This window comes from Pongo abelii, chromosome X (assembly GCF_028885655.2).
Source record: "Pongo abelii isolate AG06213 chromosome X, NHGRI_mPonAbe1-v2.0_pri, whole genome shotgun sequence".
Taxonomy (NCBI): domain Eukaryota; kingdom Metazoa; phylum Chordata; class Mammalia; order Primates; family Hominidae; genus Pongo; species Pongo abelii.
The window spans coordinates 130,323,338-130,343,858 of record NC_072008.2 but is presented as its reverse complement, the minus strand read 5'-3'; the positions used below and the strand labels follow the sequence as shown (position 1 = coordinate 130,343,858).

Sequence of the window (20,521 nt, the reverse complement as noted above, 5' to 3'; positions counted from 1 at the left end):
TTAGGGCTTAATGCTGATGAATGGAGACAGCACCATTCACACTTCCAGGTTATGGTCTGTCAGTGCTTTCATTATATGCACTGATTTACAAGGATTTATTTATTTTCTCCCAAATGTAAAAATGTGCTCCAAGCTAAACATGCTGTCTGGGCATCTGAGGCCAATGTTTTCCTTGGTGCAGGGGGATTTTTAAATTCAAATTTAAATTGAGGGGACTCAAGCTATTGTGTGTTTTCTTCCCACTTCCACCTCCACCTGCCTTGCATCACTGCCTAACCTTGTGGTAATATCAGAGATCTCTATATTTTTACTTGCTTTGAAAACAAAAATGAATTCTGGTTCAAAATTTTTAAACCTGGAAGTGGTTTTCTTAGTACGGTTTAAATCTTTAAATCTTTTCTCATCCAGAGACTGTACCTTTGATTGTTTAAGTGCTAATGAAAATGCTGTCAGTGAGCACATCAGTGAACATGACCATTGGAACAAATTATGCCAACAACATTGGTTACCAAGTTTTGGAGATCTGGGCACAACAATATCAAAATTGGAAAGTAAATTGAATCTGCAGATCTTGCTAGCCCCAGATGGCTTTATGTGATCTGAAATCACTCACATGCCCATCTCCAAAGAATAAAGCTTAAAATATATACTGGGAATGTGTCACCTCCTTTCACTCATTCTGACAAGCAGTAATATACCTACAGCATCATCACTATCCCTGGGTTATAACAATAAGCATTATGGGAGGGGAAACCTCCCCAAATGATGGACAAATATTATTCTCTTTTTCATGCCTGGGGTTTCCAATTTGATTTTTACCCTCAGTGAAAATTAAATACCCCTTAAACTTCACCAGCAAAGAGGTTGCAGAATTGTTGTTTGGGGAATTTATGTGTTGGCTGGTTGATTGGTTGGTAAGGGAAGGCAAATGAGAGGAAAATATGTACATATAAAATATGCCTCGGTACATTTATGAAGCACCTATCACATAGTCTCCTGAAAGCCTTTTCTACTATTTCTTTTTCAACTCCAAATATAAGTGTAACCCAATCAAAGTCAATTAAAGCTTCTCAAGGAAAAAGAAGTATGTTTGGAATTTGGACCATGATAAAAGAAGTTGCTACACAAATATATGAAAGGAAAATATTCTACCAACTGTCAGCAGAATAAGCCCTGAAGGCAAATAGTGAGTATTTAATAAGCCCAGACTTATTTCAAAGGGCACTCGTCTGTGGAACTCAGCTGACATGAACAGAGACAAAGAAGTTCACAGTGTTTAGATCTTCACAAAAAGTAAAAGTAAGAAAACTATGTAAAGTCCCAGATTATCCTCCCTGGATCAGCCTAAACTTTGCACTCTGATGGGATGAGAAGTGTGGTAGTCAAGGAAAAGAATTGTCCTCCCTGATATCAGCAAAGAGATGTAAAGACCTTCCCACATATACTACTTAAGAATACATGTATTTCTCTATACCTTTTGTGAACCTGCTCAAATTTTTAGAGGATCAGATCCTCTAAGTTTACTACCTCCTCATAAGAGCAACACTTCATTTTATTTTTAATATCCTTAATTTACTAAAGTTCCAGAGTATTCCTCTTAGTCTTAGTTTCAATGTCACCAGATTCTTTATCCTTATACACTCACAGAGCCTAGCATGGTGACATTCACTATGATTTAGTAATCATAGTGTTTAGTAAATGATTCATGATTTCATACATGTCGAGCACATCTCCTCTCAGTCTTTCCGTCTCCAGACTTGAGTCTTGAGTCTTGATCTTTCAGTCTATCCCCTTATGACAGCCAAATCTTAAATTTTATACTCAGCGATATTTAATATAGTGGTCATAGAAGATGGTTCTAAATAATAGGTCTGCCACAAACCACACCAAATTTTAAGCAATCAAGAAATTGATGTTGCAAAACACAAAAATAACAGGCAGAAGTTCCCCCTTGGTTCATCCCTTCCAAAATGTTCTGGAGATTAAATAATTGTTCATATGCCATCATCATTTAACTTGCCCCAGTCTTAAAAGTCTTTTTATAAACCACCTTAAGGGTCCTTATACCTCTAAAAATTATAAAGGGATTTATGGACATGGAATTCCCTTGTTTGGACATGCTGGTTTCCTTGGAGAACTCACCAAAACATAGATGACTTTAGAAGTATTCAGGGGACATTTAAATGAATTTGTAACTTTTATAGATGTTAAGGATTAATCAAACATCAGGATTAATCAAAGTATACCATAAAGCCAAGTCTTAATATTAACTTCCTGCCAATGAATTAGTTCATCTAAAAGCAGTTTATTAAGTTGAGTTTATAAAATGACTCTAAATGAGTTCACGTTTTACCAGAAAATTCATGTGTGTGTGTGTTTGTGTGTTGTGTTGTGCTAAAAGGACATGCTTGTTAGCACAGAGATTCTGACTTTAACATCCATTCAATGAGTTTCACCAGATCTAAATAAAGGGAAGTAGGGAAAAGAGTAAATTGCAGACTAGTTTGAAAAAATGCCATGTGGTTATTTTCAAGAGCACTGTCAAAAGCACCAAGGGAAATGGGAGTAGAGCCATATGTTCTTAAAGTGTATCTGATACTTTTTATATGTATTGTTTCATATGATATAACAACCTAGGGCCAGGCCCGATATCTCACGCCTGTAATCCCACCACTTTGGGAGGCCGAGGCAGGTGGATCACCTGAGGTCAGTTTGAGACCAGCCTGGCCAACATGGTGAAACCCTGTCTCTACTAAAAATACAAAAAATTAGCCAGGCATGCTGGCAGGCTCCTATAATCCTAGCTACTTGGGAGGCTGAAGCAGGATAATCACTTGAACCCAGTAGGCAGAGGTTGCAGTGAGCCGAGATTGCACCATTGTACCCTGGACAACAAGAACAAAATTCCCTCAAAAAAAAAAAAAACAAAAAACCTAGATATAGAGTAACCAGCTCATCCTGGTTTGTCAAGGATGGTCCTAGTTTTAAAACTGAGCTCTGCCTCAGTTACAGCCAAACCAGAGCAGTAGATCACTTTAGCTAAGTAAGGCAGACGATCCTGTCCCTATGTTACCAAAGAGGAGTCTGAAATTTGCAAATGAATGACTCAATCAGAGTCACACACTAGTTGTAAGTGGGGTATTCAATATTAGAACCCAAGCCTTCTAACTGCTATTATAATAAAAATTTTAAGAAACCAGGCTGTAATTAACACTGTGTGTAAAAACTGCTGTGAAAATTGTATCAGCTTTTATCTTTTCTAGAAACTTAGCCATTCCCTTTGTGATACTATAATTTTGCTCTCCAACTCCCCTTTTAATAGATAATATGGAGAAAAAAACTCAGCCCTGTTTATCAGAGTTATTACAAACTCCCTTTTAACAAAGTCTGAATTGATGAAAATAATTATAATGCTTTTCAACTCTGTTATTTCCTAATGCAATCATGAAAATAAGCAGCAGCCTGTGCATTAGCACCCTAAAAAAAATGTAATATACATGATCTCCCCATCTTTTCCCATTTATCTTAAAGATGATTTTTTATTGTTTGTGGGGGCAAGCAAGTATCAAGGGGGTGGAAATGTAAAACTGGACAAAACAAAATTATTAGACCTGGCTTTATCTCCACATGTGACTTTTTGTCATTTCTTCTCAATACACAAAGAAGTGAATGTATGCCCCAACAAACCTCTCCCATTACTGTCCTGTCTGTGCCGAGCAAAATTGAATCTATATGTCTTTAAAATGCCTTTCCATTGCTATGGCTGTTTTCAAAATACAGAACTTAGTGCAAATGTGGTTCACTAGACTACTAATGCTCATTTGCTCTTTCCCAACAGGCATCACAGTTGATAGGCATGGATTTATTTACTTTGTGGATGGGACTATGATTCGCAAAATTGATGAGAATGCTGTGATCACAACTGTAATCGGCTCAAATGGTCTGACTTCCACACAACCACTGAGCTGTGACTCAGGAATGGACATCACTCAGGTAGGCATCACTGGTTTTCAAGTGTTATCGTCATTTGGCATCATGGAAATGGATAACAATTTTCTCATGTAGAAACTAGGTAGAATGGAAGCCTGGTATATCTGTTATAACACCAGATAGCAGAAGTTTCTCTTTATGTAAGTTACTTTTTTCCTCGTTAGAAAAGCTTAGTTGTGAGAAAATGGTAAGCGAGGATGGAAGTAATTTCAGGTAGAATATTGACATACAATTAAGTAAAGTCTCTCAAATTTTAATTAATCAGAGGGTAAGGCCAATCTCATTTATTGAATATTTCCAAGATATGTAATTCTATTTTTTTTATTATACTTTAAGTTCTAGGGTACATGTGTACAATGTGCAGGTTAGTTACATATGTATACATGTGCCATGTTGGTGTGCTGCACCCATTAACTCATCATTTACTTTAGGTATATCTCCTAATGCTATCCCTCCCCCCTCCCCCCACCCCACAACAGGCTCCGGTGAGTGATGTTCCCCTTCCTGTGTCCAAGTGTTCTCATTGTTCAGTTCCCACCTATGAGTGAGAACATGCAATGTTTGTTTTTTTGTCCTTGCGATAGTTTGCTGAGAATGATGGTTTCCAGCTTCATCCATGTCCCTACAAAGGATATGAATTCATTTTTTATGGCTGCATAGTACTCCATGGTGTATATGTGCCACATTTTCTTAATCCAGTCTATCATTGTTGGACATTTGGGTTGGTTCCAGGTCTTTGCTATTGTGACTAGTGCCACAATAAACATATGTGTGTCTGTGCCTTTATAGCAGCATGATTTATAATCCTTTGGATATATACCCAGTAATGGGATGGCTGGGTCAAATGGCATTTCTAGTTCTAGATCCCTGAGGAATCACCACACTGTCTTCCACAATGGTTGAACCAGTTTACAGTCCCACCAACAGTGTAAAAGTGTTCCTATTTCTCCACATCCTCTCCAGCACCTGTTGTTTCCTGACTTTTTAATGATCGCCATTCTAACTGATGTGAGATGGTATCTCATTGTGATTTTGATTTGCATTTCTCTGATGGCCAGTGATGATGAGCATTTTTTCATGTGCCTGTTGGCTGCATAAATGTCTTCTTTTGAGAAGTGTCTGTTCATATCCTTCGCTCACTTGTTGATGGGGTTGTTTGTTTTTTTCTTCTAACTTTGTTTGAGTTCTTTGTAGATTCTGGATATTAGCCCTTTGTCAGATGAGTAGATTGCAAAAACGTTCTCCCATTCTGTAGGTTGCCTGTTCACTCTGATGGTAGTTTCTTTTGCTGTGCAGAAGCTCTTTAGTTTAATTGGATCCCATTTGTCAATTTTGGCTTTTGTTGCCATTGCTTTTGGTGTTTTAGACATGAAGTCCTTGCCCATGCCTATGTCCTGAATGGTATTGCCTAGGTTTTCTTCTAGGTTTTTATGGTTTTAGGTCTAACATTTAAGTCTTTAATCCATCTTGAATTAATTTTTGTATAAGATGTAAGGAAGGGATCCAGTTTCAGTTTTCTACGTATGGCTAGCCAGTTTTCCCAGCACCATTTATTAAATAGGGAATCCTTTCCTCATTTCTTGTTTTTGTCAGATTTGTCAAAGATCAGATAGTTGTAGATGTGTGGTATTATTTCTGAGGGCTCTGTTCTGTTCCATTCATCTGTATCTCTGTTTCAGTACCAGTACCATGCTGTTTTGGTTACTGTAGCCTTGTAGTATAGTTTGAAGTTAGGTAGCGTGATGCCACCAGCTTTGTTCTTTTGGCTTAGGATTGACTTGGCAATGCAGGCTCTTTTTTGGTTCCATATGAACTTTAAAGTAGTTTTTTCCAATTCTGTGAAGAAAGTCAAATGAAACAGTGACTGAAATTTAGAAAAATAGTTACTACGAAGGCTCTTTAGACATCTTTTTTAATGAATATATGAGCATGTTGTTATTCACGTGTATATAAATAGCTATTTCTAGGGTGTTTGGAAGTTTTCTTAAGTAAAAGCAACATCCCCTCTGAGATCTATTTTACTGTTATTTAGGAAATCTGTTTTTTGTTTTTTTTTTTTAGGCCAGTGAGGATAAAAGAAAATTCAGTATAGCTCTCATCTGGGTCCAAAATTCTGATTTTACCACAATTCTACAAAATCAGTATTAGACATTTAAAGAGATTATAGAGCATACAGCATAGTCCCAACATTCAGTGTCTGACTTTCTTAGTCTGCAGAAACAAGAAATGAAGGAAATAGATTAGACAGTCCTCAAACCTTCCAGCTCTAACATTCCATAAATTTGTGACCCTAATAAAGTAAATTATTAAATAATCTTTTCAAAAAAACTAAAGTGGATGTTGAGAGTTTTCAAATTGATTAGTGTATCACAGAGGATGGTCTTGGCTGCAAGTAATAAAATACTTGTCTTAAAGTTGTTTAAACAATAAGGTTTAATTATCTCACATAATGAGATGTCCAAAGATAGGCAAAGATGCCAGAAGATTTCCTTCTTGTGTCACATTGGCCAGAATTGAGTCATATGTCCATGCCTTCACCAGTCACTGGCAAAAGGGAAATGAGATTCCATAGTGAATTCAGACCCTCTAGAAGTGGGTCCCCTTCCCTGAGCACATTGCTACCTGATTCTTAAACCAAAATCAGAGTTCTGTTAGCAAGGAGTAAAGGGTTGCTACTGGGGAGGCAATGAGCAGTGTCCCCCACAGTTATGATATTCCTGTTGCTTCATTTGTCATACCACCTAAAACCTAGAAAAACAAGGTAAATGTATTAGTTCATTTTTACGCTGCTGATAAAGACATACCCAAGACTGGGCAATTTACAAAAGAAAGAGATTTATTGGACTTACAGTTCCCCATGGTGGGGGAGGCCTCACAATCATGGTAGAAGGCAAGGAGGAGCAAGTCATGTCTTACATGGATGGCAGCAGCCAAACAGAGAGCTTGTGCAGGGAAACTCCCATTTTTAAAACCATCAGATCTCGTGAGACTCATGCACTATCATGAAAACAGCTCAGGAAAGACCTGCCCCCATAATTCAATCACCTCCCACCAGGTTTCTCCCACGACCTGTGGGAATTGTAGGAGTTACAATTCAAGAAGAGATTTGGGTGGGGACACAGCAAAACCATATTAGTAAGTAAAAGGAACACACCCCTAAGAAACCTTGCTTTAGTCATTGACTCTAAGATCTCCTGCCACCTCCACCCACCTTGAGCATAGAACTCTATAAAACACTAGCCTATTTTGAATTTCTTCTTCCCTATGTACCCCTGCCCTGCCCCAGAAACTCAAGAAATGTTCATATATAATCAACTACAAAAGTGAAATGGGGAATTGGGCCTGGAAAACTGACAAAATGAACAAACCCTTTTTAATAGAGACTTGAATGGATCAGGCTATCAAGTCCTAGAATAGTCTAACTTTCCATGATTCAAAGTGCTGCAGAAGGCAAGGAAAAGGAGCATTATTTATGGCAATAAAGAAGGGTGTGAATGTATTTGTATGGAGGAGGGGGGAGAGAGAAGATGCACATGTATGATTCACTTGTGGGATATTTTTAACTTAAAATAGGGCACTTAGTATTGCAATCAGTCAACTCTAAACAACTTTTCTGTTTCTGTGTAGAAAAGTTATGTTGAAAAGAGAATTATTTGTCTTAGTAGAGCAAACATATGATCATCATCACCATGAGAAGGGTTCTTTTTCACATGACACTTTCCAAACATAATTCCCACCATAAAATCTACCTCATCCTTTTCAGGTTGGGATATACAATGCAGCCCACTGAAAAGAAGCCCTGGTAACCAGGAGACAGAAACTTTTCTCTATGGCATTTCATTCCAAGCCTCAGTTTCTCTGAAGTACCCTCTTTCCCCTTTCTTTACAAAACTTTAGCTTTAGAGATACAGTAGATTTTTTTGGAGGCATGGGAGGTTGTGTGGTATGAGGAGGGGATGGCAGAAGCCAGCAGGATTTATCAGGAAAGAAAGCAGGTTTTATGTCCAGATTATTTGGCCAGTAACTCTGCTGCTATCCACCATTTCCTGTTCTGTGCCTGAGACACACTAAAGAGTAAATCCAATTTGTCCACCCAGACTGGCTCAAAACAAGGAGACTGTATTGATCAGTGTCCAGATTATCACCCTCTATCTTTATTAGAGGCCTACTTCTCATGGCCCCATTCCCCCAGTCTGGAAGTACCTCTGCTGATACAAATCCCATTCTCCATCCTCCTCACACCTCACCTCTTCCATTGGAACCTTCCTTGATGGTTCTAGTCCTCACTGTTGCTTCAATCCCTTACTGGAATTTAGTATCACCATGCTTAAATGTAATTTGATCTTTGTTGGCAAACTGTGTATCCAACCCGTCTCCCACAGTAGACTGTGTGTTCCTGGAACATGCATAGGAAGGGCTCAGCAGGTACAGTTAACATCTATACCTGAACCAAAAGGACATAATGGTAAAAAGAATATGAAAGAGTAGTGAGAGATGAACCTAGAAAGGTAAGTGAGGGTGAAATGGTGAAGGGCCTTATAAGCATAATGAAGTTATACTGGACAATGAGGAGACAATAACAGCGTTAAGAAGGGAAATTCATTTTTAAAATAGTTTTAAGCATGGAAATCAGTTTTAAGAGATCATTCTAGCTGTTGCATGGAGAACCAAGTGAAGCAAAATAACATTAGAGGCAGGGAGACCACTTAAGAGGCAGTTGAAGAAATCCAGATATGACAAGGACAAAACATATCGGTATAGAAATGATCAGCCCCTTTCCAAGGGACTACTATAAAAATTAAGCTGTTTTCCAATGTTTTTGGGATGTTCAGCTGATATTTCTTTGGGATACAACTCTGGATGAGACTTTCCATGACACTGCTCAGCTTTATGCAGGCTACATAGGCAAGCAATATTAATGGCTGAACCTAAAATATCATAAAAAGGTAGATAGACTCGTTAAACATTGGAGCTAATATCAAATAACTTGTTGACTGACAATTTCAGAATTGAGAGAACATGTGTATGGTAGTACCACTCACTGATACAGGGAATACAAGAGGAAGAGAAGCAGGTTTGCTTGATGGTTGGATGATGGGTTCAGTTTGGGGTACGTTGAGGTGCCTGTGTGGCATCCAGATAAAGATATCTGGCAGGAAATTGGATACAGGTTTAAAGCTTGAGGTCTCACTACAGATTAGAGTTGTGATTGCTATTAGTTTACACATGGCAATGGTAAATAGAGGAGTGGATGAGCTCTCTCACGGAGGGTGCATAGCATAAAAAAGAGGAGAAGGCTTAAGACCAAACTCTATGGAACACCAGTATTCAAGAAAAAACTGAGGAATGAGAACCCACAAAGGAGGCTGAGAGAAGGAGACCTGGCAATTAGGAGGAAAACCATGAAGGTGTCAAAAAAGCCAAGAGACGCAAGTTTTTCAAGAGGAAGGGAATGGTCAGTATCAAATGCTGCTTAGGGATCATAAAAAATGAGGTGCTTTTTAAAGAAGCCATTAGATTTTACAGCATTAATGCCTCTGATAACAGTACTTTTGATAGAGTGTTAATTAATGAGAGTCAGATACCAGCAGCAGAGTAGGAAGTGAGGAAATGGAGAAACAGATAATAGATCACTTCTTTGAGATGTTTGGCTGGGAAGAAGAGGCTTTGGCATTGAAGCAAATCAGCTCCCAGGTGTGGGCAAATCAGCACCCAGGTGTGGCACAGGTGGACTAAAGCTGGAGAACACCGAATGAAATTGATGGGTCAGTTGATAGAGAGTTTACCAGGAGAAAGCCTGTGTGTGGCACAGCTTCCTAGATGCTCAGCCATTATGACCAGAGCTTCCCATCTGTTTAGACAACTGTGACAGGTTGGCAACCGATGTTTCCCCTGACTGTACTTAAGAACATGGGCCATCTTCAGCTAGAGAGAAGAAAGCTGAGCAGGGAGCTTCATAACACCCACCAAGAGCAAAGCCCCAGTTGTTTATAGTAGTACTTACAGTGATCCAGCTGAGCTTACACAGTGCTCAGTTTCATATTTCAGTAAATCAAAATATGTTGACGGGTGAGGGCACAGACAAATGTCTAAATGAGAGTGCATTGTTTCTGCTGACAGGAATGGACAGGAGAGAAAATAGAGGCCTATGCTGCAACATGAAGATTTGAATCAGACCTTAAGAAAAGCTTATCATTTCTAACACTATGTGGCAGCATCATATATTTTTAAAAAATTTTTGTAGAGTTCCCACCTTTTAAAACTTTTCAAGCAAATATTGGATAGCAATAATCTATGAATGCTTGACATACAGCCTCTCTGGAGCCAGGAAAATGGACCAACCGTTTTCTCAAGGTTCCTTCCAACTCCACAAAGGTGTCTCCACAGAAATACAACCAAATTTATAAAGTTTCTTGTTACCTTTCCCGCATTCCAACATTTCAAAACCAAAAGATCTCCAACAAAGAAAGGCCCATGTATACTAGCATAGTACCTATGGAGGTTAGAAAGTGATGTGAGAGAATGGTCCTCTTCATCTTACTTGCCTTCATCTTCTGTACTTTTCTGTGGCAAACCTAAGCCCAAAGAAGAATCAGTTCTCAGGGCTTGTCCTAATCTTTAGCAGATCATTAAGTCCTATAGTAAGTCTAAGAATAACTGCTACCACTTATAGAGAGCTCACTATGTACCAGGAACTATGCTAAGAATCTAATTTACACTATTCCATTTTATCTACACAATGCAACCACCCTTGAGAGGTAGATATTATTATTCCCATCTGCCAGAGGAGAAAACTGTTAGTCGGAAGGATTATATATTGTGCTATGACCATAGAGTTATTGAGTGATATAACTAAGATTTTGGCACAAGCTTTCTGAACCCAAGTGTGCATTTTTCCAACCTCTGGAGATGACCAAATATCATTGTATTTAGCTGAGTGACAAATGCCGCTTGGTTGAAGAATATGCTGTTTATTCACAGAATGTGTGTTTAGTGGCAGTTAGGAAAGAGTTTAATAAAATCTAATCGTCTCAAGAAATGAAATTTGCTTTGACAATAAAATCATCCATTTGTTCAAAATCAATATCTTTTTTTGATTTACTGAAATCTGAAACTGAACTCTCAGTATAAACTCTGAAGCATAACTGCCCTTTGTAAGCACTGCTATAAGCAACCAGGCCTTTCACTTCAGGAGATGAGTTGATTATCAAGACACTGGGTGCTTTATTTCTGTTGCTGCTTTTGAATCATCCTGCTCTGGTAACTCACTTCCATCTGATGCCTGACTAGAATGGAATTGGGAATTAGAGCAAGTTTCTTGATGGGATAGCAAGTTACTCCTTGGAGCCAGCCTAATGCTTTTCCCAAAGTCAGCCCAATAGGAGATACACAAGCAAGATGGATCTTTTGCATGCATAGGAAATCCTGTTGACCTATTGCCTATAAGGTACACACTTTGAGGTGTTTGTCTAGAGCATCCAGATACACAGCCAGGGCTTCATAAGTGCTTATTGGATGATTTGTGTGTTTCCCACTGTTTCCAACAGCACCCATTTGTCAGATGGGTCTAACAGGAGTAGGGGAAGCATCATCCATAGTTGTGCAGGAAGGAAGGTAACATTCTTTGGAGGAGCAAACTTTGTCCTCATATATTACATCTATTGAACTAGTCCACTAGGAATCTTACTCTTCTCAGTCATTTGATGCTTGACTCCTCTCCAGAATATTCTGACCATGTAGTAACAATCCAACCTATTTTCAAATGCTTCTTGTGATAGGGAATCTACTACCTCCCCCAGGCAGCACATTCCGTCTTTGAATACCTCTGACTGATGACAAGCTCTTCTTGGATCCCTTTAACTTTTTGTCTTCCTTTAACTTTCACCATCCAGTCTTACTGCAACTGTTCAGGCTTTCTTGAATTATAAATTTAATCTATATTCTATGAGATCAATCTACTAGTGAATCAAGCACAATACTGGGTACGTTTATATATGTCATCTTATTTAATCCTCATGACAATCCTTCAAGATAGGTATTATGTTCCCCTGTTTTTAATACATATGAAAAACAAGATTCAGAAGAACTGCGTAACTTGGTCAAGGCCACACAACCAATAAGTGGCTGAGTTGGAATTTGAACCTGGTCAACCTGACGCCAAAGCCCACATTATTTTCACCAAATTACGTTAAACTGCCTCCTCCACATGACAGCTCTCTTAGTACAAGAAAGCAACTCTTTCATGCCTCTTAAGTCACATTCCCACTTCATTTAACTATACTTCATTTTACATGGCTTTGAGTTCCTTCACCATTCTTCCAGAATGGAAGCCACCATGGCTTCCAGAATGAATAAAATAATCCAGATGTGCTCTGAGTACTCATAGGTAGAATGGGAACTGTCACAACTCCCTTTCTATATTGTTTCTTTTCCTTTTGCCCATTGATTGTTTAAAAAAAAAAAAAACTTTAGCCACAGAACATTTACTTCAAACAAATCAGTCTCAATTTGTAAAATAGATGCAAACAGCAGATTCAAACAAGAGGTGGTGTCCCAGAACCTTCTTTATTCAAGCTTACTTCCATGCAATGGTAGCTTGCACGGTGACCTCAAAGGCACTTTTGCAAAATGCTAAAGAAATAAAGGGCACAGATTAGAAAACCACAGCTAAAGTTGACCGGGATTTTTTCACAGCTGTATCACACATTTGACATATGATGTGATGTAATTACAGAAAACTAAAAATTCACAGGTCTCTCACTCTCATCTCCTCATCTTATACTTGCACCATTAGTGATTTACAACATACTGCTGGGTCCTACCTTAGTCTCTATTCAATTCCATGTTGTTTGAGTTAGTCCAATTCTTTATACTCTTCTGCTATCATCTAATATTTTCACTATCCTTCCCAGCCTTGTGTCACCTATGTATTTGACGAATGCTTTTTATGTCTTCATCCATTATAAAACTGATGGATAGGTAGATGCAATTGTGGCACCAATAGACTAGTTATCTGTTAGATTATGAACCCATGTGTTTGAACTCTCACCTATTCGTTGTGATTCCTCATAATACATCAGGAAATCAATCTAATGGCCTATGACCAGCTTTTTAAAAAGGTGAAACGCAATTTTAAAAATCAAGGTGTATCATGTGTAATGAGGGTGAGTAGTGTTTCATAATATTTTTATTTCGACTGGATAATGGTGTAAAATACAGTTCTTAGTGAGTGTCACAGTCAAAACAAGTTTGAAAGCCACTCTCTTCACTGATATTTCCTCCAACTTATCCGTAAAGGTATCATGAGAAAGCTTACCAGGTTGGTAACTCTGTTTAAAAGGAAATAAGAACCACTTGAAAAAATTTGTTTCTAGTCACAGTGTCTGTAAAACATCTTTTCCTCATCTAAGAGCTAAAAAACAACTGTTTCATAATACAATTGAAGATCTTTTCCAAATCAACATAAAGCTCCCTCCATGCAGGTTGTGGGGCACATTTCTGATTCTTCTTGAAGTCAGAACTATATTTAACCATCTCTAATCTTCTAGTGCCCACTATTTCTCAATAATTACACAAAAAAGTTCTAAACCCCATTTGCATGTTCTCTATAAGGAGCGATTCTTCCTAACTAGAAAACTTGAACTGAGTTAAAGAATTTAGATGCTCTTTTACAATCCCTTCATCCATTTTGGGCTTTGGTAACTCTGAATCAGTATTCTCTGTGGTCATTCTCCTTAACAGAGAAAACAAAACCTTCCCCTCTCTCTCATCCATCAGTACTATACCACCTGCCCCAAGCAGCAGACCTTTGCCTTCCTTGGTTGTCTTCTGCTCTCTACATAACTGAAAAAACAACTTTCTCTTGTCCTTAGATTTTTTTGCAAGCTTCAGATAAAATAACACAGCTCTATAGAAGGGGTAATATGCAGTCTCCTCCTCAAAATCTACATGTCAATTTAATTTTATACAAGTGGGTTCAGCATTTTCTGTTGTTTTAAATACACACATACACACACACACACGCGCGCACGCACACACACACACACACACACACACACACACATATAGTCATCCAGGCATGAAAAATTACAGCAATCTGGGTGGAAAAAAAAGAAAAAAAAAACAGTAGTTTTAAAGCAGAAAAGGGCTAGGCATGGTGGCTTATGCCTGTAATCCCAACACTTTCAGAGGCTGAGGTGGGTGGATCACTTGAGCCTCAGGAGTTCAAGACCAGCCTGGGCAACATGACGAAACCCCCGTCTCTACAAAAAATACAAACATTAGTCGGGCATGGTGGTGCATGCCTGTAGTCCCAGCTACACGGGAGGCTAAGGTGGGAGGATCACCTTAACCCAGGGGACAAGGCTGCAGTGGGCTGTGATTGTGCCACTGCACTCCAGCCTGGATGACAGAGTGAAATAATGTCTCAAAAAAAAAATTTCTTTAACAGAAAAGGCACCTTCTTTTCCCCTTCTTAAACTCTTGCCTAACATCTGTCATTGTCTTTCCCTCTCTCCCTTGCCAACCCTTTCATGTCTACAGAATGTCCTTCATCATCCTGAGTGATACTGATACAGATGATATTGAAACTCAACTTCTTCATGGATTACTTGCTTTTCTTGGTGCACTTCCGTCACTTTCCCATGTGCACACTGAAAGAGAACAGAATTAGATCTTTCAAATGAAGGCCATTATAAGTGAAATTCCCTGCAGGGACAGACTTGTGAGTTTTGTGAAGCTCTGTAGGGAATCAAGAAAATCTGAATTATAATAAGTTTGCTTGAATAAAGGGATCTCCCAGGGGAAAAAGAAAAGAAAGTTTATTTTAAAAGTTCTTGCCACCAAAGATGAAAATCTCACCACCTCCACCCCTACCACACCCTCTCAATATTTCCATGACTATGGAACTTATCTCACTGTCAAAGCAAAGAAAAGGTCTCTGGCCACACTCCAGATAATTCAGACACAAGGGCATGTGGTAGAAGGAAAGAGTGAGTTGCAGGTAAACAGCAAGACAGGGACGATGAAAGCTATATATCTGAAATATTTGAAAAAACATTTCTCAAGGGCCAGTAATACCAGTGTGCAGTAGGCACAAATAGGTGGGAGAAAAAGAGAGGTGAAGAAAGGATAAGAGAAGATTAGAGAGTAGACAGAAGATCAAACAGCAAATTAATGAGGCCCAGGGAGTAGTAGAATGGAACCAAAAATGTTATTTGGTGGCCTTATGCCAAACATTTACTCTATCCTAATTGGTCATGGTTAGTTTAACCGATTGAATCAACTATTTTCATAGTAACTATCAACTAATAGATTAGATGGTATTAAAAGCCATACCAACCAAACCTCCAGTGTATTTTCCCATTTTCTTTCACTGTTCTCATGCCTGGACCACAACAATAGAGCAGCAGTTTTAACTGCTCAGAAATGGGCTATTGCAGGAGTCCAAACATAAGCATCCTAAATCAGCAATGTTCTGTTCTATTCATTTGAGCCACATGCACTCAGTCAAACCACGAGTCACAGCCAATTCCTCCCGCTGATCCAAAGGCTTATAAGTGCAGAAATGGGAGTGCTTGTTAGTTCCTACAAGATAAAGAGGGAGCTCAATCTACATCAACCATAGCAGGAAGGCATTGTTAACTTAGCCACACTCTTCTCAAAGACCCCAATATGTCAATTACCTTAAATGTGAAAGTATTTAAATCAGAAAGTGATGACTACTGAATAAAAATGAGCAAACTTTCTACCAGACATGTTTATAAGCCTGGAACAATTATTCATATTTCTTCAGGAGTACAGAGGCATGTTTTACCAAAGTTCTCTGGACAATTGCCTAATTCACCTATTTTCCTTTGACTAAGAGTGTTCTAGTAGAAGGAGTATAGACAATCCTGGGTGTGAGTCCATATTCTGCCATTTATTTGCAGTGAGACCTCAGACAAGTTAATTAAAGTCTCTGAGCCTGAGTTTCTCCACCAATAAAAAGTGGGATAAAAACGTGTAATGTCTCCTAAGGAGGTCATGTCAGTTAAATGAGAAAACACATATGAAGGAAGTTTCTTTTTTGAAAGGCACTTGCAACTATAAATTGTTGGAGCTGATCAGAACTGAAAAAAGAGACCATATGGCATTACATGTAACCTTGGCTTTTATGTGTACATTTGCCATGTCAGTTAGGTAGGCATGTGGAAGGAAAGTAGCACAAACTTCAGTCTACATAGCAATCAAATTATGCTGTCACAGAGCATGAGATGACAGGAAGAGTTGTTTAGACTCTGATTTGACAACAGCACCAAAAGCCATTTAAAAAGGCTTTTTTCAGAGTGCCTAGTGGCTCTCCACATTATTACTCACCTGTAAATGAGAGATCCATTAGAGTTTATGGCTGAAAATTACATAATAATGCCAAAGAAACACTATTTGTAGTTACCAGGTCTATATTTTAGAAAAATAACATTTCGTTCTGAATCATTTATTCTGCTCTCCTCTGAAAGATGGTAATACAGAAAAAAATGTTAAATCATTTTTTTCTATTTCTTGACCCAAATGAAGGTTCTCTATAATTTTCGATTCAGTACTAGATGTAAAAACTGACACTAGAATTTTGGAGCTGGTTAATTATTCCTCCTTATGAAGGCTAATTAAATAAATGACCCAATTGTTGATTAAGTGGCCTCTCTTTTTTAATGTGAAAGCACTTGGAAAAGTATGAAGTGCTTTACAAATAAAAGAGATGATGTAAGATGTTAATTGGCATCTTCATGAAATATTTTCTGTTGATTCACCATACACTTGCTAAAATGGGAGGACCCAAGAACCAAATAAGTCTGCAAGGTGGTTTTTCTGATTTTGAATATCTGCGGTTGTCAGTCTCTAATTTAAATGCATTTTTGCATGATGTTATTTATTGCTTATGCAACCCAGACCTAGTCTCCTGGCTCTGTCAAATGCAGAAAAACACCTTCTGGAACGGCAAAGGGAGCCAAACCTTTCTCTAATCCTTTAATAGAGGATGCAAGAGACAAAATCAGGCCTTTAGGGTAGACTGTTCTTCATAATTATGCCAGTATGTAAAGTCAGTAAAGCTTAATGGTATGGGAATACAGACTGCCTGGGTTTAAATCCTAGATCCACCACTTGCTAGGTGTGTGCCCCTGGGAAAAAATTCTGTATCTGTAAATGGGGGTGGTAATGTTACTTTCCCCATAGGGAGGTTGTGAGAATTTAATGAGGTAATATGCATAAATCACTTAGCAAAGTGTTTGGCTCATAAGTGTTCAATAGATTATTATTTTATCATTATTATTATTACTAGTAATAGTAGTGGTAGTAGTATTTGACCTTCTGCTCACGAAAGAGAATTGAACTGATAGCTTACAAAACTAGAATAAAAGGGACCAAGAAGAAGTTTAGAACTGATAGAGAAATTATATAATCTTCCTTTCTGTCCTTTTCATATAGGTGTACCTTTTACAGAGAGGCATATATCTGTCTGTAGGTGAGTGTGATGGGCTGTAGCAAACATGTTCCAGAGACTGGTCTTAACCTGCTGTGACCTTCACAGCATGTTTTGTCTCCCTAGTGCTGATGTGAAGCTCCGTATAGATCACTTAATGAATGTTCACTATAGTCATTGAATGGTGCCCCAAATACTTCATCTTCTTTCTACTTTCACATACTGTTGTGATGACTATGGAGCTGAGGCTGAAATGTAGTATGAGTTTTATACATCTGTGAATGTAAGATGTTAGATCATCCTCTATCTCTTTGAAATCAAGAAGTAAAAAAGCAGCTCATTCAGTGGGTGGCCTGCAGCCATTCTAGGTGGGTCAATTTCACACACACACAAAATAAATATTAGAGTACATAAGAAAGAAGACAGAGTTTATCTAGGTCACTATGAAGAATATGACTGTCCCAAGACAAAACAAAAAGGCTCCCAGCTAAGTGGGAAATCAAAAGGAAAGAAGCTGATATATCATAAGAAGAAAGCAGCGTCCTAGGATTTTTGAAGCAAGTTTGGTCTATGAATTTTTTCATCTAACTAATGACTTCTATTTTTATCAAGATATTCAAGTTTCCAACACATCTATCAGTTTTCTTAAGTCTATTATATATATAAAGAAAAACAAATTTAACAAAATGATAAACTAGGAGAAACAATGCAATGAGATTATCCACAGAGTTCATTTAAATATTGTATCCTTTCTCCAAATTTACTTAAACTTTTTTTTAACTGTTTTTCAGGCCTGCATCTCTTAGGTAAAATCACAATATAATAACCTGTTATCAGAGATATTTCCATTGCTTCCTCCAAAGTGACAGCTCAGGTTGTTTATATAAGTAGAGAGCAGCAGGCCAACATCCTCAGCTCCAGCATATCCAAATTCTGCTGAAATGTCTGCACACAAGCAAATAGCCAAAGTTGTCAGGGGCCTTAAAATAAAAGTCAAGTACCGTGCTCAATGCTATATCGAAAACATAATTTAGCACATAAATAAAACTCCCTCAGCAGTGTCCTCTTTCCACACAAAGGACAATGGCACGTTAGCTCTTATTAAAACTATTAAGCACCAGAGGAAAAGCATCTTCAAAGTTCAGGGCAAGTCACAAGATGCAAGGCTTGCAAACCTGCTTTTGAACCACTCAGTCTTCCACACATTTTGCTCAGCAGGCGCCGTGACCTGAGGTGAACCTGAAGCTCTCTAAGATACAGAAATATCTAAGATACTTCTGTATCTCTCTAAGATACAGAAGACCTACAATAGTGTATTGCTGTTCCTCTATCCTTGTATGTGGGTTAATGTTGTGAATACTAGTCAAGATTCAGTCAGAGGCCAGGCACAGTGGCTCAAGCCTGTAATCCCACCACTTTGGGAGGCCAAGGCAAGCAGATCACCTGATGCCAGGAGTTCGAGAAGTAAATTCAGTGGTTAGTGTCTTCAGGTTCTAGGGATAACATCCTGTGCTGAGTCCCAGTGCAAGCCAGTTGGCCTAACTAAATTTCAGACTACACTATACCTTTAAACCTACTCCCACTCTCTATTAATTATGAGAGGGGAAAGTGCACGAATCAGTGCCAACCCCTCTTTATCAAATGGAAATACAACCCAAAGAGAAAGTTATTTGGCTGTCAGCAGGAGTGCCATCTTTTCATGCAAAAGTTGGTGTGTTTGGAAAAGTAAACATGGGGACGTATAAAATGTTACCAACAGGCTACACCTGTTGAAACGTGTTTATCTTGAGATACATAACAAAGAGCAGGGGTTCATTTGGTGCATCTCAAAACACGCTTCCAACTCCAAATCAATGAGAAGAGGATTCTGAAGGAGTAATTGCAATGTCTGACAAGAAAACTAGCAAGAGTGAATATAAAAGAAATTTAATAGTAAATATCTAATGTATCACTGTTAACAATTGAGCACATAGGAAATGTTGTCACGGGGCAACTTCTGAACCATTTGGTACAGAATTGTGTCTCCAAATAACATATGGGAGAGTCACATGATCGACCATGAAATCATTCTCAAAAATTGCAAGAATGAGAAGTTTCTAGAGAATAATGACGTAAACATGGCATTTCCAGAGTCAGAGAAGCTCTGGATAAAATCATTCACAACCAACTTTATAACATCCAAGCACGGTGGATTTCTGGACTTTAATAGCAAAGTCTCTGGGGCCAAAATGGTCCTTGCTACTTCCAGTTCACCTTTACTAGTTTTCTGTTACCACTGACCTACAATAGTGTATTGCTGTTCCTCTATCCTTGTATGTGGGTTAATGTTGTGAATGTTAGTCAAGATGCAGTCAGAGGCCGGGCGCAGTGGCTCATACCTGTAATCCCAGCACTTTGGGAGGCCAAGGCGGGCAGATCATTTGAGGTCAGGAGTTCAAGACCAACCTGGCCAACATGGCAAAACCCTGTCGCTACACAAAAAAAAAAAAAAAAAAAAAAAATTAGCCGAGCATGGTGGGTGCCTGTAATTCCAGCTACTTGGGAGGCTGAGGCACGAGAATTGCTTGAACCTAGGAGGCGTAGGTTGCAGTGAGCTGAAATCGCGCCACTGCATTCCAGCCTGGGGGATACAGCAAGACTCAGTCTCAAAAAAAAAAAAGATGCAGTCAGAAAAACAGAAAGTGCATTCGTTATTTTAACAGAGAGGATTTAATATAGAGAATGTCATGTACAGATGTTACAGGGTCGGAAAAAAACAAGAGATAATATCTGTAGGAAGTGGCCACCATCTCTCTGACTGGGGGAACAAAGGGAAGAGGTTGGGGTTGTCAGAACCTAGAAAGTTGGAGAATTTGCTCCATGGAGGTAGGACCTAGTCCTCTGAGAAGAAGATGACAGCTAGCCCTGTCTCTACTAAAAATACAAAAAATTAGCTGGGCGAGGTAGCGGGTGCCTGTAGTCCCAGCTACTCAGGAGGCTGAGGCAGGAGAATGGCATGAACCTGGGAAGCAGAGCTTGCAGTGAGCCAGGATCATGCCACTGCACTCCAGCCTGGGCGACAGAGTGAGACTT

At 38.7% G+C, this 20,521-nt stretch overlaps 1 protein-coding gene across 11 annotated transcripts in view; it reads left to right on the top strand.

The window, feature by feature from the left end:
• TENM1 (teneurin transmembrane protein 1) overlaps nucleotides 1-20,521 on the top strand; it is an 841,958-nt gene that overhangs the window by 757,014 nt on the left and 64,423 nt on the right. For all 11 annotated transcript variants that reach the window (XM_009235231.2, XM_002832080.2, XM_054545040.1 and 8 more), the window contains one exon: nucleotides 3,839-3,993. In XM_009235231.2, coding sequence (XP_009233506.2) covers nucleotides 3,839-3,993 — 155 coding nt within the window. The remainder of the gene's footprint in view (nucleotides 1-3,838; nucleotides 3,994-20,521) is intronic.